General features: G+C 41.3%; 1 protein-coding gene across 1 annotated transcript in view; it reads right to left on the bottom strand.

Annotated features, from left to right (window-relative positions):
- The window catches only part of LOC147030497 (uncharacterized), an 80,689-nt gene that overhangs the window by 2,540 nt on the left and 52,451 nt on the right, over positions 1–25,698 (bottom strand). The window contains exon 2 of the mRNA XM_085872098.1: positions 58–212. Coding sequence (XP_085728224.1) covers positions 58–182 — 125 coding nt within the window. The 5' untranslated portion in view covers positions 183–212. The remainder of the gene's footprint in view (positions 1–57; positions 213–25,698) is intronic.

Here is a 25,698-nt window from a genome sequence, read left to right as displayed (position 1 = left end):
TTTGCTGTTCTTAATTTGAAGATCAATAATAAAATGAAGACTTGTGAAGAGCTTTACCGGAACCGTTTGTTCATCCATAAATAAATCGCACAAAGCGAGTTGATGATAAGTATCACCATGGAGATGATCCCAACAGCAAATTCAAATCTCCCCCAAAGCGACACGAGTTGTCCAACGTCCATCGGACCGAAGATGGAACCTTCCCCAAAGATCTGTGGACACGGATATAACAAGTTTAATAAATTAATGTTATTTCAATGAAAACAGGAATCAATTTCCTTCATAACAATCCTTCAATGGGATCCTGTCAAACTGAAATTGAAACACGACGTTCTGACCACAGGTCCAGTAAACGGATCAATCATTCCAGAACAGGTGTGGTTTCCTTGTAACAAGATTAAGAGAACATTTGTTCACATCGTAATCAAACCGTCATTATTTGTTGAATATCACAATCTGCTCCGTTCTTATAACTTCCTTTTCATTCTCATCAATGGGATCTTTAAACCTTTATCCTCCGTCCATCAGGGACGGTCTTTCTCTTCGTTTCCCACTTACCTGGTAAGACTTCCTTATCGTCCAGACTCCTGGACGCACTTGCAGGTGCGACGGAAACATATCCTCTTGAAATTCATTGAAAAAACTCAAGAGCACAACAAGGTACGACCATTATCGTAGCAGCGAATGTGGCAGAATGGTCGAAATGTTCTAAAAGGTGAACACACAATGCATCCCACCGATTGTCTTTGTGACGCTGCAAGCATTGTTGTCATGGTAACCCTGCTCGGTTCAAAACGAACCCATTTCAGTTTTCATTGTGTCATCATCCCATGTATTATATGTAATTATATCATGGTTTGTAGTGTTTGTGTACAGGTTGGCCTGAAAGTCTGTTTACCCCTCCGCTGTAAAGCATTCATTCTTTAACTCTTAATATACAGGTTTTGTTGTGCAGTACTGTACTTACAATATCAATCAATTATTTTTGAAGTCAACATGTACCAAAAGGTCAACAAAGGGCAAAGGTGAACAACTTAGGTGGTATTTCTAAAATCCTCAATTTTTGTCTGATTGACTTGAAATTTGAAGAGGATTTCAGGTCACTGAGTTCAACCACCAATTATTTTTTGAGGTCCACATCGGCCAAAAGGTCAACATCGGCGAAATTTCTGAAATTGTCAATTTTCATCCAATTCACTTGAAATTTGAAGAGTTGTTGCATATTTGCTCATTGAATTCAACCACTAATTATTTTTTCAGTCAAATTTGTTTTATGGGTTTTGTAAGTATCGTGCTCTGCATAACGTCTATTTCTTGTTAATTGCCGGAATTCTTTGGATTTCGGCAATGATGTTAGTCGGTTGTGTGTGTCATTCTTTGTGTGTCTGTCTGTCTGTCTGGCTGTTTGTTTGTGTGTTTGTTTACCCTGTAGCAGCCACACCGTTTCAGCGATAATGACCAAACTGGGTACAGACGTCGGCCATGGTCCAACTTTGACACTTCTCGTTTTTGGTGAATCTCGGTCAAAGGTCAAGGTCAAGGTCACTAAAAACCCGAAATTCTTATTTTCGCAATAACGTCCGCTAAAATGGTCGTATCGACTTCAAACCAAATCCAAAATGTGCATCTTCCAAAACTGCATCGAACCATATGTCTCATTGGGGTGTCACACCAACACCCTTCTTAGCGGTCAGGGGTCAAATGTCAGGGGGGTCGGTCAAAAATTTCAAATTGCGATAAAAACGCCATTTCAAGTCCGATTGACTTCCAAGTTATGATCATGACCAAACTAAGTGCTATAACTCATTAAACAGTAACACTATCGACTTATAAGAACCAAATTGTTTTCCAGGTTTTTGTTTTTTCACAGATCATGGAGATATGACAAAGTTATTCCGGCAATTCCTTGCTCAACGAGCAATTTCACTGGTTTGTTTGTCTGCAGATTATCTCAAAAAGTTGTTGACGGATTCTGATTATATTTTGTGGACAGTTTGGGTGTTTGACAAGAACGAACTGATTACATTTTGATGAAGATCCAGATCCGCATCCGAATCTGGCTACTAGAATGTTTCAGTGATTCTTCACCATTGAAAGATCAGAGCAAAAACGATGCATCATACGATTTCTCAAAAAGTTGTTTACGGATTCTGATGAAACTTGGTGGAGTTGATGAAACATGTGTGACATGGAAGAATTGATTCAATATTGGTGAAGATCCAAATCCAGATTCGGATCTGATAATATCTTTAGTGATTCTTCACCATTGAGAGATCGTACTAAACCGATATATAGCATGATATTTCAAAATGTTGTGGATGGATTCTGACGAAACTTGGTTGGTGGACAGGTTTGTCATGCGGTAAGGATGGTCAGGTATGGGAGCATGTGCCAGAACAGCGCGGCACTGCATCCACTTTCCGCCGGTACTCCAGGGGCCTCCGTCTGGCCATCCCCCAGGCAGATGCCAGGCCCATCCCCATCTCCTTGAGATGATGGTCAACCTGTTGCAACCATGAGGCACGTGGTCGGCCCACTGGCCTCCTCCACTCATGAGACTCCCTCGCTGAGAGAATCTGGTGAGCAGGATCAGCATCAGGAAAACGAGCCACATGTCCATACAGCCGCAACTGACGCTCACGGACTATGCAGGTAACAAATCTCATCCGAGTCTCTCTCAGCAACCGCTCGTTGGACACAAAATCCGACCAGCGATAGCCAAGGATTCTCCGAAGACACCTGGTACCAAAGGAATTAAGTCTCCGTCTCAAATCCTTGGTCAGAGTCCAAGTCTCGCACCCATAGAGCAAGACTGGAAGTACCAAGGACCTGAAGACTCAGACTTTCGTCCTCCCGCACAGGTACCGGCAGCGCCACACCCCATGATCCAGTGAATCCAGGACTCCCCAGGCCCGACCCAGACATCTATTGACCTCTGACTCGCAGCCAGCAGAGACATGAATATCACTGCCAAGGTAAGTGAATCTCTCCACGACCTCAACATCCTCACCACAAACAGACACAGACAGGACAGCAGCATCCAAGATGTCACCGAAAGCCTGGATCTTAGTTTTGACCCAAGAAACCCGTAATCCCAGCGGCTCCGACTCCTCATTCAGCACCTCGAGGGCCCCCAAAAGGATGTCTAAAGTCTCCGCAAAGATGACTGCATCATCTGCAAAATCAAGGTCCGCGATCTTGACATTCCCAAACGATGCACCGCAACTTGATCTCTCCGACATCCTCCCTAAAATCCAGTCCATACAAGTGCTGAAAAGTGTGGGGGCAAGTACACATCCCTGACGAACTCCAGTAACAACTGGAAATAAGTCAGAGGTGGTACCACCACACTTCACAGCACTCTCAGAACCAGAGTAGAGTTCAGACATCAGATCGATCAATTTTGGTGGCACCCCACGAACACCAAGAATCCTCCAGAGGACATCCCGATTCACTGAATCGAACGCTTTACAGAGATCAACATAGGCTGCAAGCAGCCCCTGCCGAAACTCTCGTCTGCGTTCGGTGAGGACACGAAGTGCAAGGATACGGTCAATCGTTGACCTCTTTGGTGTAAAGCCTGACTGCTCTGGACACTGGTGCTCAAGCAGATGGTGGCGAACCCTATCAAGAATTATCCGAGCAAAGACCTTGCCCGGCACTGAGAGCAGCGTCACCCCTCGGTAGTTGTTGCAGTCTTGGCGATCACCCTTCCCTTTCCAGAGAGGGACAACAAGGCCCCTCTTCCAGTCAGTTGGGATGATGCCTGTGTTCCAGGCAGAGCACAAAACTGCATGCAACGACACGAGTGCAGCATTTCCACCAGCCTTGAGAAGTTCAGCATGGATGCCACAGATCCCTGGAGCTTTGCCCCGTTTCAACTGGTTCACCGCAGCCCGTGTTTCCACAAGCGAAGGTGGACCACAGTTGATTCGAGGGTCAGCAACAGGGATTGTAACACCCTTGACGTCCAACTCGACAGCTGGGGGATCAGCCTGGTACAACCGCTCAAAGTAACCGGCCCAGCGGGCCTTCACTTCAGACTCCTCTGTCAAGAGCCTACCACTCTCTGCTCGAACTGCAGTGCTCCGAGGGATGGGCTTGGATGATCGTAATGTGCGAATTCCCCTGTAAGCGGGACGAGAATCACCTGTCCACAGGTGATGCTCTACCCCCTCAGATTCCTCGCACATAGGCCTCCTTGTCCACCCTCAGTGCACGTACAGTTTTACGCCTCAGCTCTCTGAACAGCTCAGCTCTGCCATTCAGCCTGGCCCTGCGACTCTGGTCAATGGTATCCAGTGTCCCTTGAGAGACAAAATTCTTCTTTGCCCTGCGGTGAGTTCCAAGACATCCACCGGCAACATCAAGGACGGTGGTCTTGAAGGCGCTCCACAACTCTTCAGGACCCCCCAAAGCACCCAGACCCCCCAAGTGTCCACTCAGCCTGTTCGCAAACTCCTCAGCTACTCTCTCATCCCTGAGCTTGGCAACATCCAGCCTCGGCTGGGATGGTACCATTCTCCAGGATTTAAGGTGCAGCTTTAGAGTTGCTACAACAAGCCTGTGGTCAGTATTGAGGAACTGAGCACTCCGGTAGATGGTAAGGACGAATTGATTCGATTTTGCTGAAGATCCCAATCTGTATCTGGATACGAGAATTATTTAATTTTAAAGTGATTCTTCACCATTGATAGGGCCATAAACGATATAGTCCTGTATCGCATGATATTTCAAAAATGTATTGGGCCCGATATGTTCTCGTGTATCAGGCATTACGTGGCGGAGGTATGCGCTCTGCCGCGTGCCCTTCTCGTTCTTCTTGCAGTCCATGGAATTATTTACATCAATCTCCATCATCACATTGAAAAAAACTTTCAATCTTCTTCCTGTCTTTGTTTTTCACTGTCCACAACTCACATCCATCACATTGCTACTGAAAATACTCGATCATTCACCGGCCTCCTCTTGGTTTGTTTTGTCACATATTTGTCTTTCCAGATCTTTTTCAATCATGATGTTGCTGTTCTTCACAATAAAGATCAGCTTTTTCACTTTCCTTCTTCATTGTCTTCAGCAGTTTCATCAAGTCCTCTTTACTTTCTGCCAACAGAGTGGTATCATCAGCATACCTTACATTGTTGATACATCTTTCTCCAATCCTGACTCCTGCCTCGATGTCATCCAATTTGATTTCTTCATGATGTACTCACTTGACAAATTGAATAAGTAAGAGATGAGAATGCACCCCACGTCTGACACCTTTTACAATGATTCTAAACCATTCTGTCTCTCCATTCTCTGTTCCTTAAGGCCATGCAACCCTGCTTCAGATCTGTGTATAAATTTATGTCGTCAATTCATGTAGAAGGAATAGCTCGAAAGATTCAGACCTGGAGTTCAGTATCAAGGGGCGAGTTTTGAGTCTTCAGTAATGAATATTCAGAGTCGATCAGTCTCAAGGGTCAGGTCTCAAGGGGAGAGGCTCAAATGTCATGTCTCTGGTCACATCATTTTAATTCTTGCCTGGCACCCTGACAATCCTTACAGGGGCCCTCAATGCACTGAATGAGGAGCTGATGGTCAAAACTAAGAACCAGGTTTTCAATGACATCTTCGATGCTGCTAACTTATCTGTACCTGTCTGTTGTGAGGATATTGTGGTCACAGAGATTCACTTACTTTTGCAGTGATATTCATTTATCCGCATGTTGTTAGCTGGAGGTCGACAGTCATCTGGTTTGGGGCTGGAGAGGCATGAATTTACTGGACCATGTGATGTGGTGCTGTCGTTACCTGTGTAGGAGGATGAAAGTCTGAGTCTTTAAGTCCTTAGAGCTTCCAGTCTTGCTCTAAGGATGTGAAAATTGGACTGTGACCAAGGATCTGTGACAGACTTAACTCATTCAGTCCTCAGTCTCTTCAAAGAATGCTTTGCCATCGCTGGTTGGACTTTGTGTCTGAGGAGCATTTGCTGAGAGAGACTCAGATGAGATTTGGTATGTGTATAGTCTGTGAGCGTCAGCTGCGGCTGTATGGTCATGTGGCTCATTTTCCTGACGCTGATCCTGCTCACCAGATTCTCTCAGTGAGGGAGGAGACCAAAATGCTGAACATGTGCCTTGTGGTTGCAGCAGGTTGTTTGGTTTATTAAGGAGATGGGGATGCGCCGGGCATCTGCCCTGAGGGTGGCCAGACAGAGACCCATGGCATACCGGGGGTAAGTGGACGTGGCGATGTGCTGCTTGACCGCATGCTCCAATACATTGCATGACCCTCACAATGACGTCACACTGCCTTACAAGCTGTCATGCCAATAAGTTTTTCTTCCCTCTTATTTACTTTATACCCATTTTAGGAAGATATATCTTGTGTCCAATTGAATTTTCATCGACATTAAAAACGACTCAGTTGAGTTGTGGGTTGAAAGTCCTCAGGTGAGTTCAGGTTTCTGTCTTTCACAGATTCCTGTCGAGCCTTCAGAATGATGCCTGGTGTTCGCTTAATGGTTCGGGTGGCGGGCTTTGGATCCTAGGGTCCTTAGTTCGAATCCCGTTCAGCTGTTGAATTCGTGCCAGTTGTGGTTAACTCGGCCTGTCATCCTTCCGAGGTTGGCAAAATGAGTGCCAGCATGCTGGCGACCCGTCACAGTGGCGACCCGTCCATGATTGTGCCCATTAGCCAAGGAGACTGCTTAAGCAGCACCAACACTCTGCACAGAGTATGGTCCCAATCTCCTCCTCCTTCAGCATTCCGATTCCATTATGAGTCACAAAGCATTAAAAATGCGACTGAAGTCCAAGTCTCTGACTGCACTATCACTGGCCTGGAAAATGGAGGTGTAAATATCAGTCATTAATGTCTGTTAATCTAGAATGGTGTTAGCTCATTTGATAGCATACTTGCATTGGAGCAGCTGTCTGCTTGAGGATTGATCCACAGCCATTCTTATGTGTTGCCAGAAAGTGGTGCTGCATTTCAAAGCAGGACATCCTTTGGTTGAGGACATAAAGCCAGAAATTGCATCTGCATTTAGTTTTGGGGATATTAAAGATCTGATATCATAAGTGGGAGTGGTGCAAAGTGGATATGGCACATTTCTGATGGGCCAAACGGCCCTCTCATGTTTCATTGTTTACGTGTGCATTCAATTTAAGCTTGACAAAAATAAACCTCATATATATATATATATATATATATATATATATATATATATATATATATATATATATATATATATATATATATATATATATATGTAACTACAATCTAATTATTCTAATATATAAAGAAGAAGGTTTGTTTGTTACCCTTGCCAAAGGTGAGGGTATTGCATTTGTGTCCATTTGCTTGTCTGTTTGTTTGTCTGCACAGAACTTTCATATTTTTCTCTGCAACCGCTTGTCAGGTTTAGACGAAATTTACACCATTGGTGTGACTATTCATGTCGAATGTTTTAATGATAATTATGACATCATCGGTCACGAGGTGTGGCAGCCAGATTGGAAAAACGGGAAAAAATTGGACCTCTGTATCTCTGAAACCACACCAAGGAAAAAAAATGAAACTTGGCAGGTAGCAAGTACTCCTCAAGGGGAATGAGTGCGATTTCTTATGACATCATAGGTGCCCTTGTTATGACGTCATAATTTCATATGTAGAACCCTGCATCCGATCAGCATGAAAATTTTTGAGGATAATCTGGGGATAAAATGGTCCGCAGAAGAAAAAAAAAACTTGATGACGTCATCGGTCACGTGATTTGGCAGCTATATTGTTTGTTTTTTTAAACCTTCAAAAATCTTCTTCTTTGAAGTGGCTGCACAAACCGAGGCAAAACTTTACAGGTATGACCGCCTGTCCATGAGGAACAAAAGGTTTACACAGGTGATGCAATTGGTCACAAGGTTTGGCAGCCATATTGGATTTACCCGAAAATATATAAAAAATCTTCTTCCTAAGAATCGCTTGACAAATCACAGGGAAACTTCACACAAGTATTTCCCAAGCCATGGGTTTACAAGTTTGTTAAGGAATAATTGATCGGTCACATTGTGTGGCAGCCATATTGGATTGAAGAAAAATATTAAATAATGTTTTTTCTGGAACTGCTTAATCCATTGACATGAAACTTCAAATTTATGATCGACTAGTGATGGGGACCACACATTATGAATTTCAACATGATCAGACACGTTCTGGCAGCCAGAATTATTTGATTTTTTTATGGGTTTTAAAAACATATTTTTTAATTTTTTCAATACGGCTCACTTCGCTGGACCTGGATGGGTTTGAGGATAGAGTATCAGCTGAAATGCTAATCCTATTGAGGTTCCTCCTGGTGACTTCATCTTTGCTTTTTGCTTGTTTGGGTTCCTTCTGATGACTCCATTGATGGACTAGACCTATCTGGTCTTCCATTTTATTTGAATTGAATTCATTTTAATCCCATTCGAAATTCAATTGAATAATGACTAAAATAAAAAAAAAAACGTCATGGGTCAAAGTCAGGTGTCCGATCAAAGCGGATTTGCATCAAAGCGGAACATCTTGGTACCCGGTCATCACTGCCAGCAGTTATAAAGTGGCAGTTCTAATTATGTCTCCTTAATTATGTAACATACCAGTACACAAACGCCACACAAAATGCACCACACAATAGCAATCGCGGCGAGAGTCTGCTTTCTCTGATTGCTTCTTTTCTTGTTTGTTTGTTTGTTCATTTATGCATTAGTCCCCTGCAGGAACCAGTGCAACCAAAGTTTGCATGGCCTCTTCTTTCATCCAGAGGAAGGTTGAGGGCTATATATGGATAAAAATAAAATTGAAAAATTAAAATAAAATTAAAATCAGATAATTGGCCTTCAGGCCTTGATTGTGTCTTGAGCTAAGACACTCCGTGCATTTTTTCCCCCCAGGAGAAATCGAGTAATATATATTGTGAAGATTGCATGCTGAGGTTGTCATGATTTGTTGTCAACAACGCAAATTTAACGACGATGGTGTTTAACATGTGCGTGTTATTAAAATGGTTGCTTTGCACAGGTTTATTATAACATTTCCATGTTCAAGGCTGGAGTGAATACGTTATTTACACTGACTGGGGTTTTCCCGGGAATGATCGAGTAATATATATTGTGAAGATTGTATGTTAAGGACTTCTGTGTTCAGGCCTCAATTGAGTATTTTAGTTCCACTGCCTGAGATTTTCCTGGGAGAAATCGAGAAATATGTCTTGTGAAGATCGTATGTTGAGGTTGTCATAATTTGTTGTCAAGTATACAAATTTAATTACTTTCGTGTTAACACATGCACCTGTGATTAAAAATATTGCTTTACATACGTTTATTATAACACCTACGTGTTCAGGCATGGAGTGAGTATGATGGGGGTGGGAGCAAGAGAAAGAGAGGGATGAAGGAAGAAAGAGAGAAAGGTGAGTGGGGAAGGGAAGTTTGCAAAGAGAATATTATGTTATGCTTTCTGACTACACACACACACACACACACACACACACACACACACACACACACACACACACACACACACACACACACACACACACACACACACACACACACACACACACACACACACACACACACACACACGTGCATGCACATATCTATATACAGGCACTTCCCTATTTACCTTATAGATGCATTCTTGGAAAACATCGTTTAATTTAAAATAGAGTAATGCAATTCGAACTTCAAAATAACATTGACTTTTAAAATGTATTGAAGGGGGAATGCATTACTGGAAGAAAAAAAAAAAACATTGGGTGGAAATTTTTCAGAGTATAAATGAATTAAAATATGATTAAAATTTTTTCCAATTTTCTCTTGAACTCTTATTTCACTTGTCCTGTTAATTTACGCATTCTATTCCTCCCGTTATGTTAATCGTTCTTTTAATTTGATCTTTAATATTTAATTTATTTTGCGCTCCTCACTCCACTGATTTCCCAACAGAGAACCTAGCCTGCAGAGTCATCTTGGTGATCTTGCTGGTTAATTATTTTTGTTATACTCGATGAAATTACAAGATCGGCACATTCCTTTATCTTTTTTTCATTCAAATAATTGTCCAAACAGGAGAAAAGTTAAGCTTAATGATTTGGCAAATTCGCATTTTCTTCTGTAAATATGGAGATGGAGGGAGCATGTGGAGATGGATATGGAGAAGGAGGGATCCTTGCTTAATAAATTAAATACGTTTAGTTATAACAACCACTAATTTCTTTAAATTTTCAGATTTCACTCCAGGTTTTGCAGTCTTATTTAGTCCATGAGCTCTGATCCTCAAAGCTGAAGAGATTTCGATTTTAAACTTTATGTCACAGTCCGTGAGAGTACATCGTGGTTGCAAGGCAAAGCATTTTTGAGCAGGCAAAAACAAAATGGCGGCTGAAGACCCCAGCAAGGTGAAATGGACAAATCAAGAGTCAGCATTTTTTTGGTTTTTCCTGATGAGCACCCAGTTAATTATCTTCAAAAGGGGTGTTTAAATTTACCCAAATACCCAGTTTATATTCATGCATTCCCGAGGAGTTCCCGTAGTATGCATGCAAAATTTTGGGCCACAATATTTTATAGTTTTGGAGTTATGGAGGACACACATACACACTGACATTTATTATTAGCCCATGTTGGACTTAAATGAAATGAGGGCTCATGGATTTGGTCTCAATTTTCGTGTCTGTGTGTACGTGTGTGCATGCGTGCATGTGTGCGTGTGTGTGCGTGTGTGTGCGTGTGTGCATTCGCAACCATATCTCGGATATCTATGGACTGATTTTATTCGTAATTAGTACAAAGACAACACATGTTGGTTTACATATGCACGTCTTTTTCTTTCTGAGATCAGATGCAAGATGGCCTTATGGCGGCCATTTTAGATGTAAAAAACCTGATAATGAACACATCCTCAACCATTTCCCGGACAAGTATTTACCGATGTTGTTCAAACTTGGCACGCAGATAAGGAATAATGGCTTACATAAGCATTTCATTTTATTTCGAGAACAAATCCAAGATGGCCAACTGGCGGCCATTTTACGTCTGAAATACCAGATGTTGAACACGTCCTCAACCATTTCTCGGACATGCATTTACTGATGTTGTTCAAACTTAGATTGCAGACAAGGAATGATGGCTTACAAATACATCCACCCATCCATTGGGACCAGACTCTGTGCATAGCGTTGGTGCAGCCTAAGCAGTCTCCTTGGCTATTGGGCACAATCCTGGATGGGGCGCCACTCCGACACAGGATACCAGCATGCGAGCACTCATTTTGCCGACCTCGGAAGGATGACAGGCCGAGTTAACCCCACCGAGCCTGGTGTTCGCTTAGTGGATAGGGTGGTGGCTTGGGATCCTAGGGTCCTGAGATCAAGCCCTGTTGGCCGCTGAATTAATACACCAGGGGGTTGACTCAGCCTGTCATCCTTCCGAGGTTGGCAAAATGAGTACCAGTTCCAGTGGACTGTACAGGTAGAGGGGCACCGTATCAGCGACACAGTTGCGCTTCAAGAAATGATAGCTTCCCCGGTAGCTAAGCTGCCATATGACCACCACCAACCCCACCTGGTATGAATTCAACAGCTGAGTGGGATTTGAACTCAGGACCCGAGGATCCCAAGCCCACCCACCACCCCAACCATTAAGCCAACACCAGGCATGCTTACAAATGAGATTTTTTTTTCCAGATCACATTCAAGATGGCCGAGTGATGGCCATTTTGTTACTTAAACATGTCCCCAACCATTTCTCTGACATGCATGGTCCAATTTTATTCAAACATCGCAAAACCACAGTATACAATTGCGTACACTCGCAACTAACTTTATTTTGTGATCTGATCAAAGATGTCTGACTGGTAGACTGGCGGCCATTTTAGTTGTAAAAAAAAACGATGTTGAACACGTCCTCAACCATTTCTCGCACAAGCATTTACCGATGTTGTTCAAATGTGGCACACAGATAATGAATGACAGTTTACATATGCATGTCATTTTTTTTGAGATCAGATACAAGATGGCTGACTGGTGGCCATTTTGTTTTTCTCAGAGATGCGTGGTCTGATTTTATTTAGACATTGCACAAGCACATTACATGATGTCATACACGTGCACATTACTTTATTTTGCCATCTAATTAAAGATGGCCGACTGGTAGACTGTCGGCCATTTTAGTTGTACATAAATATGGGCTCGCCCTTTAACTCCATGGAGCAAAATTATGAAAACAACAGGGGCTTTGACATTTTATGTCTTTTTTCCTTGTTTTATATTGAAATAGATTGTGTGTTTCTGTGATGAGTTATGTTTATAAATTGCTTTTATATGAGCATTTCTATGCATCTTTGTAATATTTGTCTCTACTATACTTTATTTCTCCATGTTGCACATTCTTGTTAAAAAAAAAAAAAAAGCAACAAAATACTCATCCTCACTTACCTTTTTCTGTATATATATATATATATATATATATATATATATATATATATATATATATATATATATATATATATATATATATATATATATATATATATATATATATATCTTCTTCTTCTTTCGGCTGCTCCCGTTAGGGGTCGCCACAGCAGATCATCCGTATGATCCGCATAGTGATTTGGCACATGTTTTACGCCGGATGCCCTTCCTGACGCAACCCTGGTCGCCTCTTACGACACAGGGATATGGTACACCTATTTTAACCGGGGTATACACCGGCCCAGTATACTGGTACTCATTTCGCCGACCTCGGAAGGATGACAGGCTGATTCAACCCCCTGGTGTATTAATTCAGTGGCCCAACGGGGCTTGAACTCAGGAACTTTTGGATCCCAAGCCGCTGCCCTAACCACTGTGCCAACACCAGGATATATATATATATATATATATATATATATATATATATATATATATATATATATATATGTATGTATGTATGTATATATATATATATATATATATGTATGTATATATTTTTATATATATATATATATATATGTATGTATATATATATATATATATATATATATATATGTATGTATATATATATATATATATATATATATATATATATATATATATATATATATATATATATATATATATATGTATGTATGTATATATATATATATATATATATATATATATATATATATATATATATATATATATATATATATATATATATATGTATGTACGGATTCAGGGTTCGAGGTTCGTCATGAGAGAAAGTGCTTGAGTTCGTCCTGAACACCCATCCTGAGGCTACCAAGCATGAATAAATTTATGCTTCGGCGGGTTGCTAAGCACCCATGAACACTGATTGGTACTGCCAGACCTGGCAGGGTTTCACAACTTAGTGTGGTACCTTATCTGTGGATGGTCACTCCAAGGAGGGGTCTCGTGCTCTCAACGTACAACCGGATTACTTCCAAGCAATACAGTGAGTGTGCACTGACTAACAAGAGCAGATCATGTGGGGTAGAACTTACTGGCTAACTACTGGTTTAGGTGGGGGTGGGGGAGGGGGGCGAACGTGGCGGCCGCCCCAAGTGGCACTTTGTAACCAATGGTTGCAGCGGCCAACAATGTCCGGGAGAGAGGGGGCGGGCAATAAGGAGTGTGCGGCATGATGGGAAACTAAACTCGAAGACCAGGCAGTGAGGAATTTGCGTCTCATTCCAGTTTGCTGTTTACATCTCATTCCAGTTTGCCATTCCTATCTCATTCCTGTGTTTCCGTATCATTCCAGTTGGCCTTTTCCATCTTATTCCTGTGTTTTTGGATCATTCCATTTCACCGTATGGGTCTCATTCCTGTGTTTGTGGCTCATTCCTGTTCACTGTTTGCATTTCATTCCTGTGTTCGTAGCTCATTCCAGTTCACCATTTGTTCCTCATTCCTGTGCTGGGAAGGCCTAGTGTTATTGGTCAGCATGCATTTGTTTACACTCTTCAACTGTTCCACCCAACCTTCATGGTTTGACCTCGACTGGGCGAACAGTGACGTCCATAACTCTATGCACACCAGCAGAAAAGTCTGTCAGAATGATGGGTGACCCTTCTTTATTTTAACACTCTTCAGCCTTGAAAACTCGCCCTAAATCCGAAATTATACACAATAACATTCCATTATCTGCTGACCCAGAACTACTGACATGCAATGTGCTGACTTCGGACAGAGCTGCAGACAGACTAGCTTCAGACAGACTCGCAGAGAATATTATAGTGCAGAAAATACAGGATATTATACGGGAGCAATATGAAATCTTGGATCGGCCACACAAGGAAATGACCCAACGCACCCATCAGATAAGTGACATCAACATTAAATTTAGGTTTCTGGCATCACTCAGTTAGCTGATGGACCCATCCAACGACAGCGGCATTGCCATGAAAATACACCATCTCACAGAGACATACAATGATATAATCATCAGAGAGCTACAGAGGGAGATTCATCATCTTCATCGACACGTATACATGTATGAGGAAACCACTGGGAAGGAAACAATGGATTGGAAGGCATATGAAATCCTTAAATATGATGTGAAGTGGGGATTTGAGGAATCTTTCCCACACCTTCTGGTAAAACTACCAAAATCACGAATCACTGCTCACCTTCACTCTTTCATTCCTCTTTTTCCCCGCCTTTGGAATAAACTCCCACACTCTGTTCTATCCCATTCTTCCCTCCAGGCCTTCAAAACATCAGTTCACCACCACCTCTCATCTTCCCCCATATAAAACCTCGATCTTTTCTACCCCCGTTTATCCACCCCAATCCCACCTCCTTCAAATTCCCTGCTTTCCTTCCTGAAAGTCCCTGTAATGTCCATCTTGTATACCACGTGTTCCCCGCCCCATCCCTCTCCCTTCCACAGATCTCCTAATGTCTCCGTTCCCCACTGTTTTGTCCTTCCCTCTCCCGTCCCTCTTGTCGCATGCCCCCCTTGCTGTGCAGTGTGTGTTCACTCTCATATGATCCTCGACATTGTATATAAAAATAAAATAAAAAACCTTCTCATCATATTGAGGACGTTCCTCACCATGTGTGTGAGTGTTACAGCATGTGAGAGGAACTTCACCGAACTGAAACTGACAAGGACCAACTTCAGATCCACAATGAGCCACTATGGGTAGGGTTGGGCATGCAACCATACTTTTTTTGAAAGGAGTGTTTTTATGGCCAAATTTCATGCTGATCACGGAACCGTTGAACTTTTTGACATAGGATGATGTCTTCGGTTGGTAAAATGCAAAAATTCAAAATGGCCAAGAAATTTACCCATTTTTCAGGTAAAATTTGATAATTATGGCTTACTAGGGCATGTAACATTAGGGTTGGGCACACATCGACTTTTTCTCTGTTGTCCTGTTAAAAGGAGTGTTTTTTATGGCCATTTTTCACGCTGATCATGAATCCGTTGAAATTTTTGACCTAGGATGATGTCTTCGAAAGACATCATTATGGCTTATTAGGGCATGTAATATTATTACATGCCCTCGTAAGCCATAATTATCAAATTTTACCTGAAAAGTGGGTAAATTTGGTGTCCATTTTGATTTTTTGCATTTTACCAACCAAAGACATCATCCGAGGTCAAAAATTTCAACGGATTCGTGATCAGCGTGAAAAATGGCCATAAAAAAACACTCCTTTCAACGGGACAACAGAGAAAAAGTCAATGTGTGCCCAACCCTACTATGGGCTCAGTAATCTAGCCATCCTCTCCATTGAGTGTGAACTCACTGAATCAATTGCTTTTGAAGCTGCGATAGACGAGTTTGTTTCACTTAAGGCTCAGAAGATATGAACCACGCAGTCACAACAACAACTGAATGCTTAGTTGGTGGTCAATGCCGATTTTGAACGGCATAAAACAAAGGTGTAACTGTTTACTTGCAAACATACTGTACTTAATTTGATTTGCAATGAAGTTATTTCATTAGGCTTTGTGTTTAATTGAGCATGTGAGTTACGAGGGGGCGGCAATTTGACATCTCTCCCCAAGCAGCATTTTTCCTCAATACACCACTGTGGATACCACTAACGTGCAGATTATAGCTGGACCAATGGAGAAAAAGACAGACGAACTGATCGAAACATCTCAAAGCTTAAAAAGCACATTTATTTCATCAACACACTCATTTGCAATTACACGTAAAGGACACATTTATTCGTAATCAAACAGAGCACATTGATTCATAGTCAAATCAAACGCAATGACAAGTATTAAGAATCAAAACAATGGAAGCACATTCAAAAGATACATGAGGAAAGTAATTACCTGAACACTTATGGAGCCCACTTAAACAGTCTTATCTATCCCTACACACAGGACATGAGGTGTCATCTATCAACCGGGAAAGATAGGCGAGAAGATTGAAGTTTGGTGGGACTTCGGACTACCGGATACAGACAGTGCGGGCCTGCATTGGTTCCAATGTGAATGGGGGGTGGGGGTTGTTTGGCAGGAGGTACTCAGGGTAGGGGTGTGCCGGTGGTGTGTCGGTTTGATGTGCACAGATGGTTGGGAACCGCCAAATCATGTGTTGATACAGATGAGACAAGTAGACGATCAGTGCTCCACAGAACTCAATAACACCTCGTTCAGAGATGCATGAAGGCAAATAAACTCCGGCCTTGGCAGAGTGAATCAGGCATGTAACCTCTTGCTAAGACAAAGCCGTACAAGTAGCCAATAAGGCACTCATGAAAAGCTCCCCTCTCGGACCCCTCAGTGGTGCTGCTGTGGTTCTGCATTGGTGCCCCTTGGTGGTATCTCTCAGTTTCCCCGGCGAATCTTCCTGGCACTTCTCTGGTGGCTCTGTTCCCGCAAGTGCATGCCTGCCTTTTGTCTGGTCAAGCATGGGTGTGGTTTAAAGCCCTTCCTGCTTGCTCACAGCGTCTCTTAATTGGTCCCAGTGTGTCGAAGGTTCATGTTCTTCCAGAATGTTCTACAGATGGCCGGCTGTCTGTTCTTCCCCTGTATGGTCCGAGAAGAATTGATTCTTATTATGGTGGTGATGGTTCCACTAATGCAAGGAATAATGTGTGCTATTTGAAATGAAAGGTTTTTTGGTGGTGAAAATGAATGTAATGTAACCCATTCTGTCCCTCAATTACATTGCATTCCAACGTTATTCGTGCAGGTTGACAGGGTTATTTTAGTTAGGACATATCGATACTAAACTAATAAGTGTGTGTGTGTCACTATTTGTGTGGGTCAATGTATCAGTATGTCAGTGTGTGTCCTCTCTATAACTACAAAACCATGAAACCGAGCAGCCTGAAACAATGCATGCATATTGAGGGAACTCCAAGGAAGTTCATGAATGGAAATGAGGTGTTTTGGTTAATTAAAACACCCATTTTCAAGATAATTAACGGCCTTATTTAATTATATCCTTTATCAAGCACATCTACAGCCACCTCACTATCGATGGGGTCTTAAGGTGCATCCTGGGTTACCTCGCTGGGGTCTGGAGCCACCATGTTTTTTGGCCTGCTCAACCATGCCTTGACTTTGAACAGGCCGCATCGATTTCGTAATGATAAAGTTTTATTTTCACTTTCCTCACATATCAAATGCTTGATCACCATAACTACAAATTGCTGGATACATTGCAATGCTTGTAAACGTCAGGAGATGCCAGCATTCATGGCTTTATTTCATTTCTGCACATGCCATAACATTGAGCATCTCTTAAACTAAGCCAAATTATGAAATACAAGCTCCAGACTTGAACATAGTAGCAGTTACGACTGTTAAAAAAGTGTTAATTTGTCCAATTCGGACATATTGATATTTTGGGTGTCTCCAGGAGGTACATGTTTAATATAATGATACGGTGATTGCTAATCGCGTGCGTAGCGAGCCGTTTCTTATTAACCGTTTTGTTGGAATGCTTAAACCACTTAGCGAGCGCTCTACAATATTCACGCTGTCACTGAATACTATATACATCGAGTTGAACAAAGTTCAGGGGCCGCTCACCTGCGTTGGCTACATGTTGTTCTGCAATGCAACAGGCGGTGGCTGGCTCGCTGAAAATGTGAAATTATATTTTACTCGACTTTTCCCCTTTTTTTTCGTTCTTCCATGACATGACCCGTCACTTCAGAATCGATAAAAGCAAATAAAAACTAGAAAATAACTTATAGTAGAGCGCATGCCTCCGCTCCGTAATGCCTGATCCACGAGAACATATCGGAGTGAACCAACTGGAGGGGTGCAAAGGTCGCTGCATGTACAAGCATGCAAGCAGACTTTTGCCAGGGAGATTGCATGGGTTTTAAGGGCTCCCACACCAGGTCTCTAAAGTGTCCACCTTCGTGTGTGTGTGTGTGTGTGTGTGTGTGTGTGTGTGTGTGTGTGTGTGTGTGTGTGTGTGTGTGTGTGTGTGTGTGTGTGTGTGTGTGTGTGTGTGTGTGTGTGTGTGTGTGTGTGTGTGTGTGTGTGTGTGTGTGCGTGCGCGCGCGCGCGCATGGTCGGTCATTAAGCTTAACATATCATTCTCCTTGCTAACACCACATTCATCCTCTCTCTCTCTATCTTTCTCTCTCTATCTCTATCTCTATCTCTCTGTATCTATCTATCTCTCCCTATCTATCTATCTATCTATCTATATCTACCTCTCTCTATCTATCTACCTCTCTCTATCTATCTCTCTCTATATCTCTTTATCTATCTCTCTATCTATCTCTCTCCATCTATCTCTCTCTATCTATCTCTCTCTCTCTATCTACATCCTGAAGCAAGTTCTTCATCCTCAACCTTCAGAACAATACCAGTTTGAATGAAGTAGTAAAGAAATATTTGTGGTGTCGTACCATTTTGTAGATGACTTTTTCATCTCCAGAAGTTTGCATGTAAATCGTTCTTTCAACTGAAATTGAGATAGGATGCAAGCACAGCTCAGAATTGGTGAATTACGAGCTTGACGTGAGCACCACCTTATGTCGAAAAATTGCGTTAAAGTGCATCCATGCAAATAAACCCAAGAGTAGTTGATCTAAATCTAAACATTCTACGTACTCATCATCTATCAACCAAACATCATCGATCATCATCTATCCTCCTTTCTCCCTTCAGTTTCCAAGTATGTATGAGTGTCTCATTTTCTTTTATGCTCTTCTAATCGTGCCACATTTGTTACTTTTGAAGATATCGTTTATTCTCCATCATTCGTAAATACAGTGTGTAATAATTTTAATTTTGCTATTTATGAATGTGTTGAAACACCTGTGTGAAATTCCTCACAGTTGCATTGTTCCTCTTTTTAGCTGAAACATTTAAATTAAAAATATCATCACAAAATAATTAAAATGCAATTTATCCTGATGTGTATGAAACTTACATCATCGTGAATTGTACAGAAAGGACCCCCTCCCCGGCTTCTCAACACCACCACCAACAACTCCAAAAAACTCGACTTGGAATATCATGATCATTAAGCTTATTTAGTCATTCAGGTCACTTTGCAGTCCAGCATGGCTATCGTACAACTCAGCATTATTACAAAATGGTAAAAAGTGCGGCATTAATTCCTTTTCTGCAAAGGGCTGAAAGATAAAAACCGTTTGTCGTATTTCCTTGCAAATGTACAGGTGTGCCCTTACTTACTGCTCATCCCCAGATGGTTTGCCTCTTGTATAATTCCTCAATAATTTGTTTTTTTTTTAATCAACTTTTGCATGCGGTATAACAGGATGGTGTAAATAATTCGCCTTTGAATTGTCTCGCCTGGGTTCAATACTCGGCGATCCAAATATAAACTGTCGCATTGGTGCTTCAAAGGTACCACATCACAAACTGCATCCTCGTCGGATGGGACATACCGTATTACTCTGGGGACCTGATTGTTAAGATCGATTGCTGCTGGACATTAAATATCCCGTGGTGTCCTTCAATGAAGGGGAGGCGACTTATTCGTGGCACCCTGAACAAATTTCAAATTCCTGCCCTGAGTACTTCAACAAAGTCCAACCCCAACCACCCCTCCCCATCTTCCACCACTCTGTGTTGCGACTTTAGCACCCCCAACACGCAACTAAAACAAGGCCAGGATGCTTTTTATTCCAATGCTGCACTCACCGACCACTGGGAATAATGTGGACATGGGCTAAAAACTAAACAGGTAAGGATTAACATCTGTATTGAGGTTCACTGGTGCAGGATCTTTCCTTCTTGGTTGGAATACATTCTCATAAATTAACAAAACAATTTTAAAATTTTGCTTTGCATTACTTTTATGACGAAGAAAGATCAGCTTTTTTAATTTATGAAAAAAGGTGAACTAAAAACTAATTTTTGCACTTCGTTTTTATTTCACTTTTATTTTTTAATCAGTTTTGTTATATTTAATCTTCATATCTCAAAAAAACAAAATATTTGAGACTTTAAAAAAAAAACCTTAAACTTACATTCAAAATAAAATGTGATAAATTACTTCAAGTCACACTCAACTTGCCTTGATCTCACTTTGACATTATTGTGTGTATATATGTCTACCTATTTAACACTCTGTGTGTATTTTGTCTATCCCCCTTCATTTGGATGATTTGAGTAGGGTTTAAAGCAGGGGTCTCCAACCTTTTTGGGCGGAGGGCCACAAAACCAAAGTGGTGAGGGGTGGAGGGCTGCACCCCAAAAAAATGATGCTAAATTCCGAAAAAAAAAAAAATATATATATATATATATATATATATATATATATATATATATATATATATATATATAGATATATATATATATATATATATATATATATATATATATATATATAATTAATATGCGGAAATTTAAACAAAATTTAGTGCTGAATATATTTTTCTTGCCAACGAATATGATAAATGAATAATCGTGTTAAAAACACGTGTCTAATATGAATTAAAATCAGAATAAAAATTACAGAACGCTTTGATCATTGACCCTGACAAATTGGCAGTATCACAGGCCGCATTGTAATGTAAACTTAATATGGCACCACGGGCTGCATAAATTCGTCTAAGGGGCCGCATGTGGCCCGCGGGCCGCAGGTTGGAGACCCCTGGTTTAAAGGCTAGTCTTTCAACACGACAGTGTTCACTACGGTCTATTTTGAAGGATTTTTTAAAAACCTCAAAAAACATTTTCCATAAAATCGTAATTATGTCTCATCTATTGGAATTGCAGACGGTGATTTTCAAACTGTGCCTCAAGGGTGGTGTGCAACAGCATTATTTTTTAAAATAATAAATACGAGGCTTCGGGAGGTGAAATTTGCTGTACATGGTATGCAACAAACACAGAGTAAAACGAGTGTTCATTTACATCCGTGGGATGTCTAATAAATAAAGAAAATATAAGCAACTGATGTAGGATGTCTAATAAATAAACAACTAACGCTAGGCCGAGGCTTCCGACTTTGGCATGTCCATGAGGCTATCTCTCTCTCTCTCTCTCTCTCTCTCTCTCTCTCTCTCTCTCTCTCTCTCTCTCTCTCTCTCTCTCTCTCTCTCTCTCTCTCTCTCTCTCTCTCTCTCTCTCTCTCTCTCTCTCTCTCTCTCTCTCTCTCTCTCTCTCTCTCTCTCTCTCTCTCTCTCTCTCTCTCTCTCTCTCTCTCTCTCTCTCTCTCTCCCTCTCCCCTCCTTCCAACTCCCCTTCTTTGGACATCAACAAAATGTCCCAGAAGATCACAGTTGACGTTTCGGGCATAGCCCTTTGTCAAAACCTAAGGAACCAAAACATCCGCTACAATATATTATAGTGAAGTAATTATGAACAGGTGTGTGTAAATAATTAATCAGTTGTTGGAATAAGGAAAAATCCAGAATGTAACATAAATTCCTTGAGGGTGTATCGTACCAAGCTGAAAGATGACTTTCTCGTCCAATCACTTTCGATCCAAATCACTGGAACACACCTTAATAACACACGCGTGAAAATCGTCCTTGGTATGATTAGCAAGGATAAAATGTGCTGCGACTGGTAGACCCGTTGTGTTTAAACGTATAGATCTTAAATGTTCAGCTACTCTGTCAGCCAAACGTCGTTTGGTTCCACTAATGTAAAGCAGGTTACAACGATTGCACGACAAAGCATAGATGATGTTTGTGGAAGTCCAGTTGAAGTGACCTTTGACATGCCTTATGCCTCTCGGACCTCTCATAGTGTCATGTGACACAACATGGCGACAAGTTTTACATCTGGGGCAAATACAAGGTGTTGTCCCCAATCGTTCAATTCCAACATCGTTGGAAGGAAAATGGGAATTAATTAAATTGTTCCTCAGACTTGTGTCCTTATTGTATGCCACCAGAATAGGATTCCTCAGTCAAGAGAAGATTAACGTTCTCTATGACAGATCTGGTAATACGACTCGTCATCACGTTGTAGGTCATAGTCAATGGAATACGACGATGGAAATTCTTTTGCTTTTCGATCATTCTGTCTTGGTGAGAAACGCGTGTGACCTTGCAACTGGCTTCGTGAATAATGTTGATGGGTAACCTCTATTTTTGGGGGAAAAAAAATCACTCATTTCTTGAGTCTGTATGTGAAAAGTGTCATCATTGCTGCAAATACGTCGTAAGCGAAGAAACTGGGAATATGGTATGGAATTTTTGCAAGATAGTGGATGATGATGACTCGTCCATTAAAAAAAAAAAGAATGAGAGTCATTTGGCTTTGAGAAAACATCCGTGCCAAATCCCTCTGCTGCAAAAGAGATGCTGATGTCCAAAAAATTCACACAGGTATCTCAAATGACCTAAGTGTACTGCAGAGATAGATGATAATTATTAACATAACCTTAAAAAATCTTCCACCCCACCGCAAGAAGAAGTCATCACCCCAATGAAGTCGTTGATGTAGCGTTTCAGAAAGATTGGTTTGGGACCATTATAACTATCGATCATCTTTTCTTCAATATAACCGACGAAGAGACATACATAGGAGGGTCCCTTTTTGGTCCACATGGCTACCCCTTTTTGTTGTTTATAAAAATGATCCCCAAACCTGAAAAAGGATAGGTTGAGGACTAATTCAGCCAATCTTAATAGTGTAGTGGCACAAGGGTTTTGCTTCAAAAAATGTTGCAAAGCCTCCGATCCCTCATTCGTGTAAATTCCTATTTGCTTCTCAATATTCATAAACCTGATACACCAGGTCGTCCTATCGTATCTACCTGCAATTGCCCCACTCTCCTTATCAGCAAGTACCTTAATGGAATTTTGGCACCATTGGTCACTTCTTTACCCACTTATGTGAAGGATACCTCACATGCGATTCAACTTTTCAATACTTTTCGGGTTCAGGATGGAGGAAGCAGTCATTTTCTTTTCACCTTTCACTGTTTTTTCATTCTTTATTCAGTTATTTGTTTGTATCATCTTTCATATGAACAGATAACTGTGCTGCAATCAACTTGTATGACTGGGACGATGATGACCTAATTCATACATGAAACAAGAAAGAGCAGTCAGAGATTGCCGACGCTCGTCAGAACTTGTTTTGTGTGGTGTATCTTGTGTGATGTTTGTGTAATGGTGTGTTCTGTAATTAACAAGCAAAAAGCAAACATGAAGTCATTAAGAGCAACCTTGATAGGTTTCGGGTTTCAGCTGCGACTCCTCCAATCTCAAACCCGTCCAGGCGCAGCCAAGTGAGGCATATTCAAAAAAAGAAAAAATAGAACCCAGATAAAAAATTGACTAATTCTGGCTACCAGACCATGCATCCGATCAGGATGAAATTTATAACGTATATTCCCTATCACTACGAGATCATAATTGTGAAGTTTCACGTCAAATGATGAAGCATCCTGCTTACAGAGGATTTTTTTTGCATTGTGTTCCTCCAAGCCCGGAATTTTGGGAGAAGAAGACCTCAGTGTACTGCAAATAGAGCGGAGGGTGGTGTGGGTTCTTGACAGAAGAGTCTGAAGTAAAGGCCTGCTGGGTTGGTTACTTTGAGGGGTTGTACCAGGCTGGTCCACCAGCTGTTGAGTTGGATGTCAGGGGTGTTACTATCCCTATTGCTGACCCTCCAATCACCTATGAAATGCCTATTCTGTTAGAAACACAGGCTGCGGTGAACCGTTTGAAAGGGGATAAAGCTCATGGGATCTGTGGCATCCATGCTGAACTTCACAAGGCTGGTGGAAATGCTGAACTTGTGTCGTTGCATGCAGTTCTGTGCTCTGCTTGGATAACAGGCATCATCCCAACTGACTGGAAGAGAGGGCGTTGGTGTTTGTTTCTGGAATGGGAAAGCTGATCGCAGGACTGCACCAACTCCTAAGGGGAGACGCTCCTCTGCCAGGCTGAGCACTTTACATTTTGGATCCCACTGATGGGTCAGATCTCAATCTAGACTTTAACCAAAATCAAATCGGCTTGTTATTGTCACCTAACCAACTCATCCACCTCGTTTTGTCATAACTCATAACATCGTTTTTGGCACATCTCTCAATGGTTAAAAATCACTAAAAATTATCGCATCCAGATCCAGATTCGTATCTTCAATTAAGTTGAATCATTCCGTTCTTGTCACACACCCAGCCTCTCCACCAATATAATTCTGCTCTTGTCACACACCCAACCTCTCCACCAAGTTTCATCCAAATCCATCCACAATAGAAATAATGGTTATGTAAGTATATCTGCTGTTCAAATCCAAGACAGCAAGGTGTTCAGCTTAAGTAATGTAACAGAACTGGACAAAGTGTAATAAAATATGGTTATTGATGTGAAACATAGTAAAATGATAGAAACATTGCTTAACAAGAAAAAGATCAATCAGAAATTGCAGACCCTCGCCAGAACTTGTTTTGTGTGACGTTTGTGTAATGGTGTGTTATGTAACTAACAAGCAACAAGCAAAGAGGAAGAAGTCATCAGGAGGAACCTTGATAGGATTCTGGTTTCAGCTGGTACTCCTCAACCCTAAAACCCACCCAGGTGCAACCAAGTGAGCCTGATTGAAAAAAAAATTATGAAGTAACATATCAGTTTGTGTACTAGTGTGTTACGTAATTTAAAAGACAATTAGAACTGCCACTTGATACAGTAACTGCTGGCAGTGATGACCGGGTACCAAGACATCCCGCTTTGATGCAACCCAGCTTTAATCGGACACCTGACCCTGACCTATGATGCGTTTTTATTATTATTCAATTGAATTTAGCATGGGATTAAAATTAATTCAATTCAAATCAAATGGAAGACCAAATAGGTACAGTCCTGCAATGGAGTAATCAGAAGGAACCCAAACAAGCAAAAAGCAAGGATGAAGTCATCAGAAGGAACATGGATAGGATTCACATTGCAGCTGCTACTCCTCCACCCCCAAACCCATCCAGGCAGAGCCAAATGAGTCTTATTAAAAAAAAAAAAACACATCAAAAAATTAAATAATTCCAGCTGCCAGACCATGTATCCGATCAAGGTGAAATCCAGCAAATGTATTTCCCATCACTACTAGATCACAATTGTGAAGTTTCACTTTGATTGATTAAGCAGTTCCAGAGGAAACTATTGAATATTTTTCTTAAATCCAATATGGCTGCCAAACCATGTGACATCAATGATTCCTTAACATCCCTGTACATGCATGCCTTGGGGAATATTTTGTGAAGTTTCCCCTTGATTGTCCAGCTGTTCTGGAGAAGAAGATTTTTTATATGTTT

This window comes from Eptatretus burgeri, chromosome 3 (genome assembly GCF_056783735.1).
Source record: "Eptatretus burgeri isolate ZD-2024b chromosome 3, Ebu_testis_v1, whole genome shotgun sequence".
Lineage (NCBI taxonomy): Eukaryota > Metazoa > Chordata > Myxini > Myxiniformes > Myxinidae > Eptatretus > Eptatretus burgeri.
The sequence above is the reverse complement of the archived record's forward strand: the minus strand, read 5'-3'. Positions and strand labels throughout refer to the sequence as shown.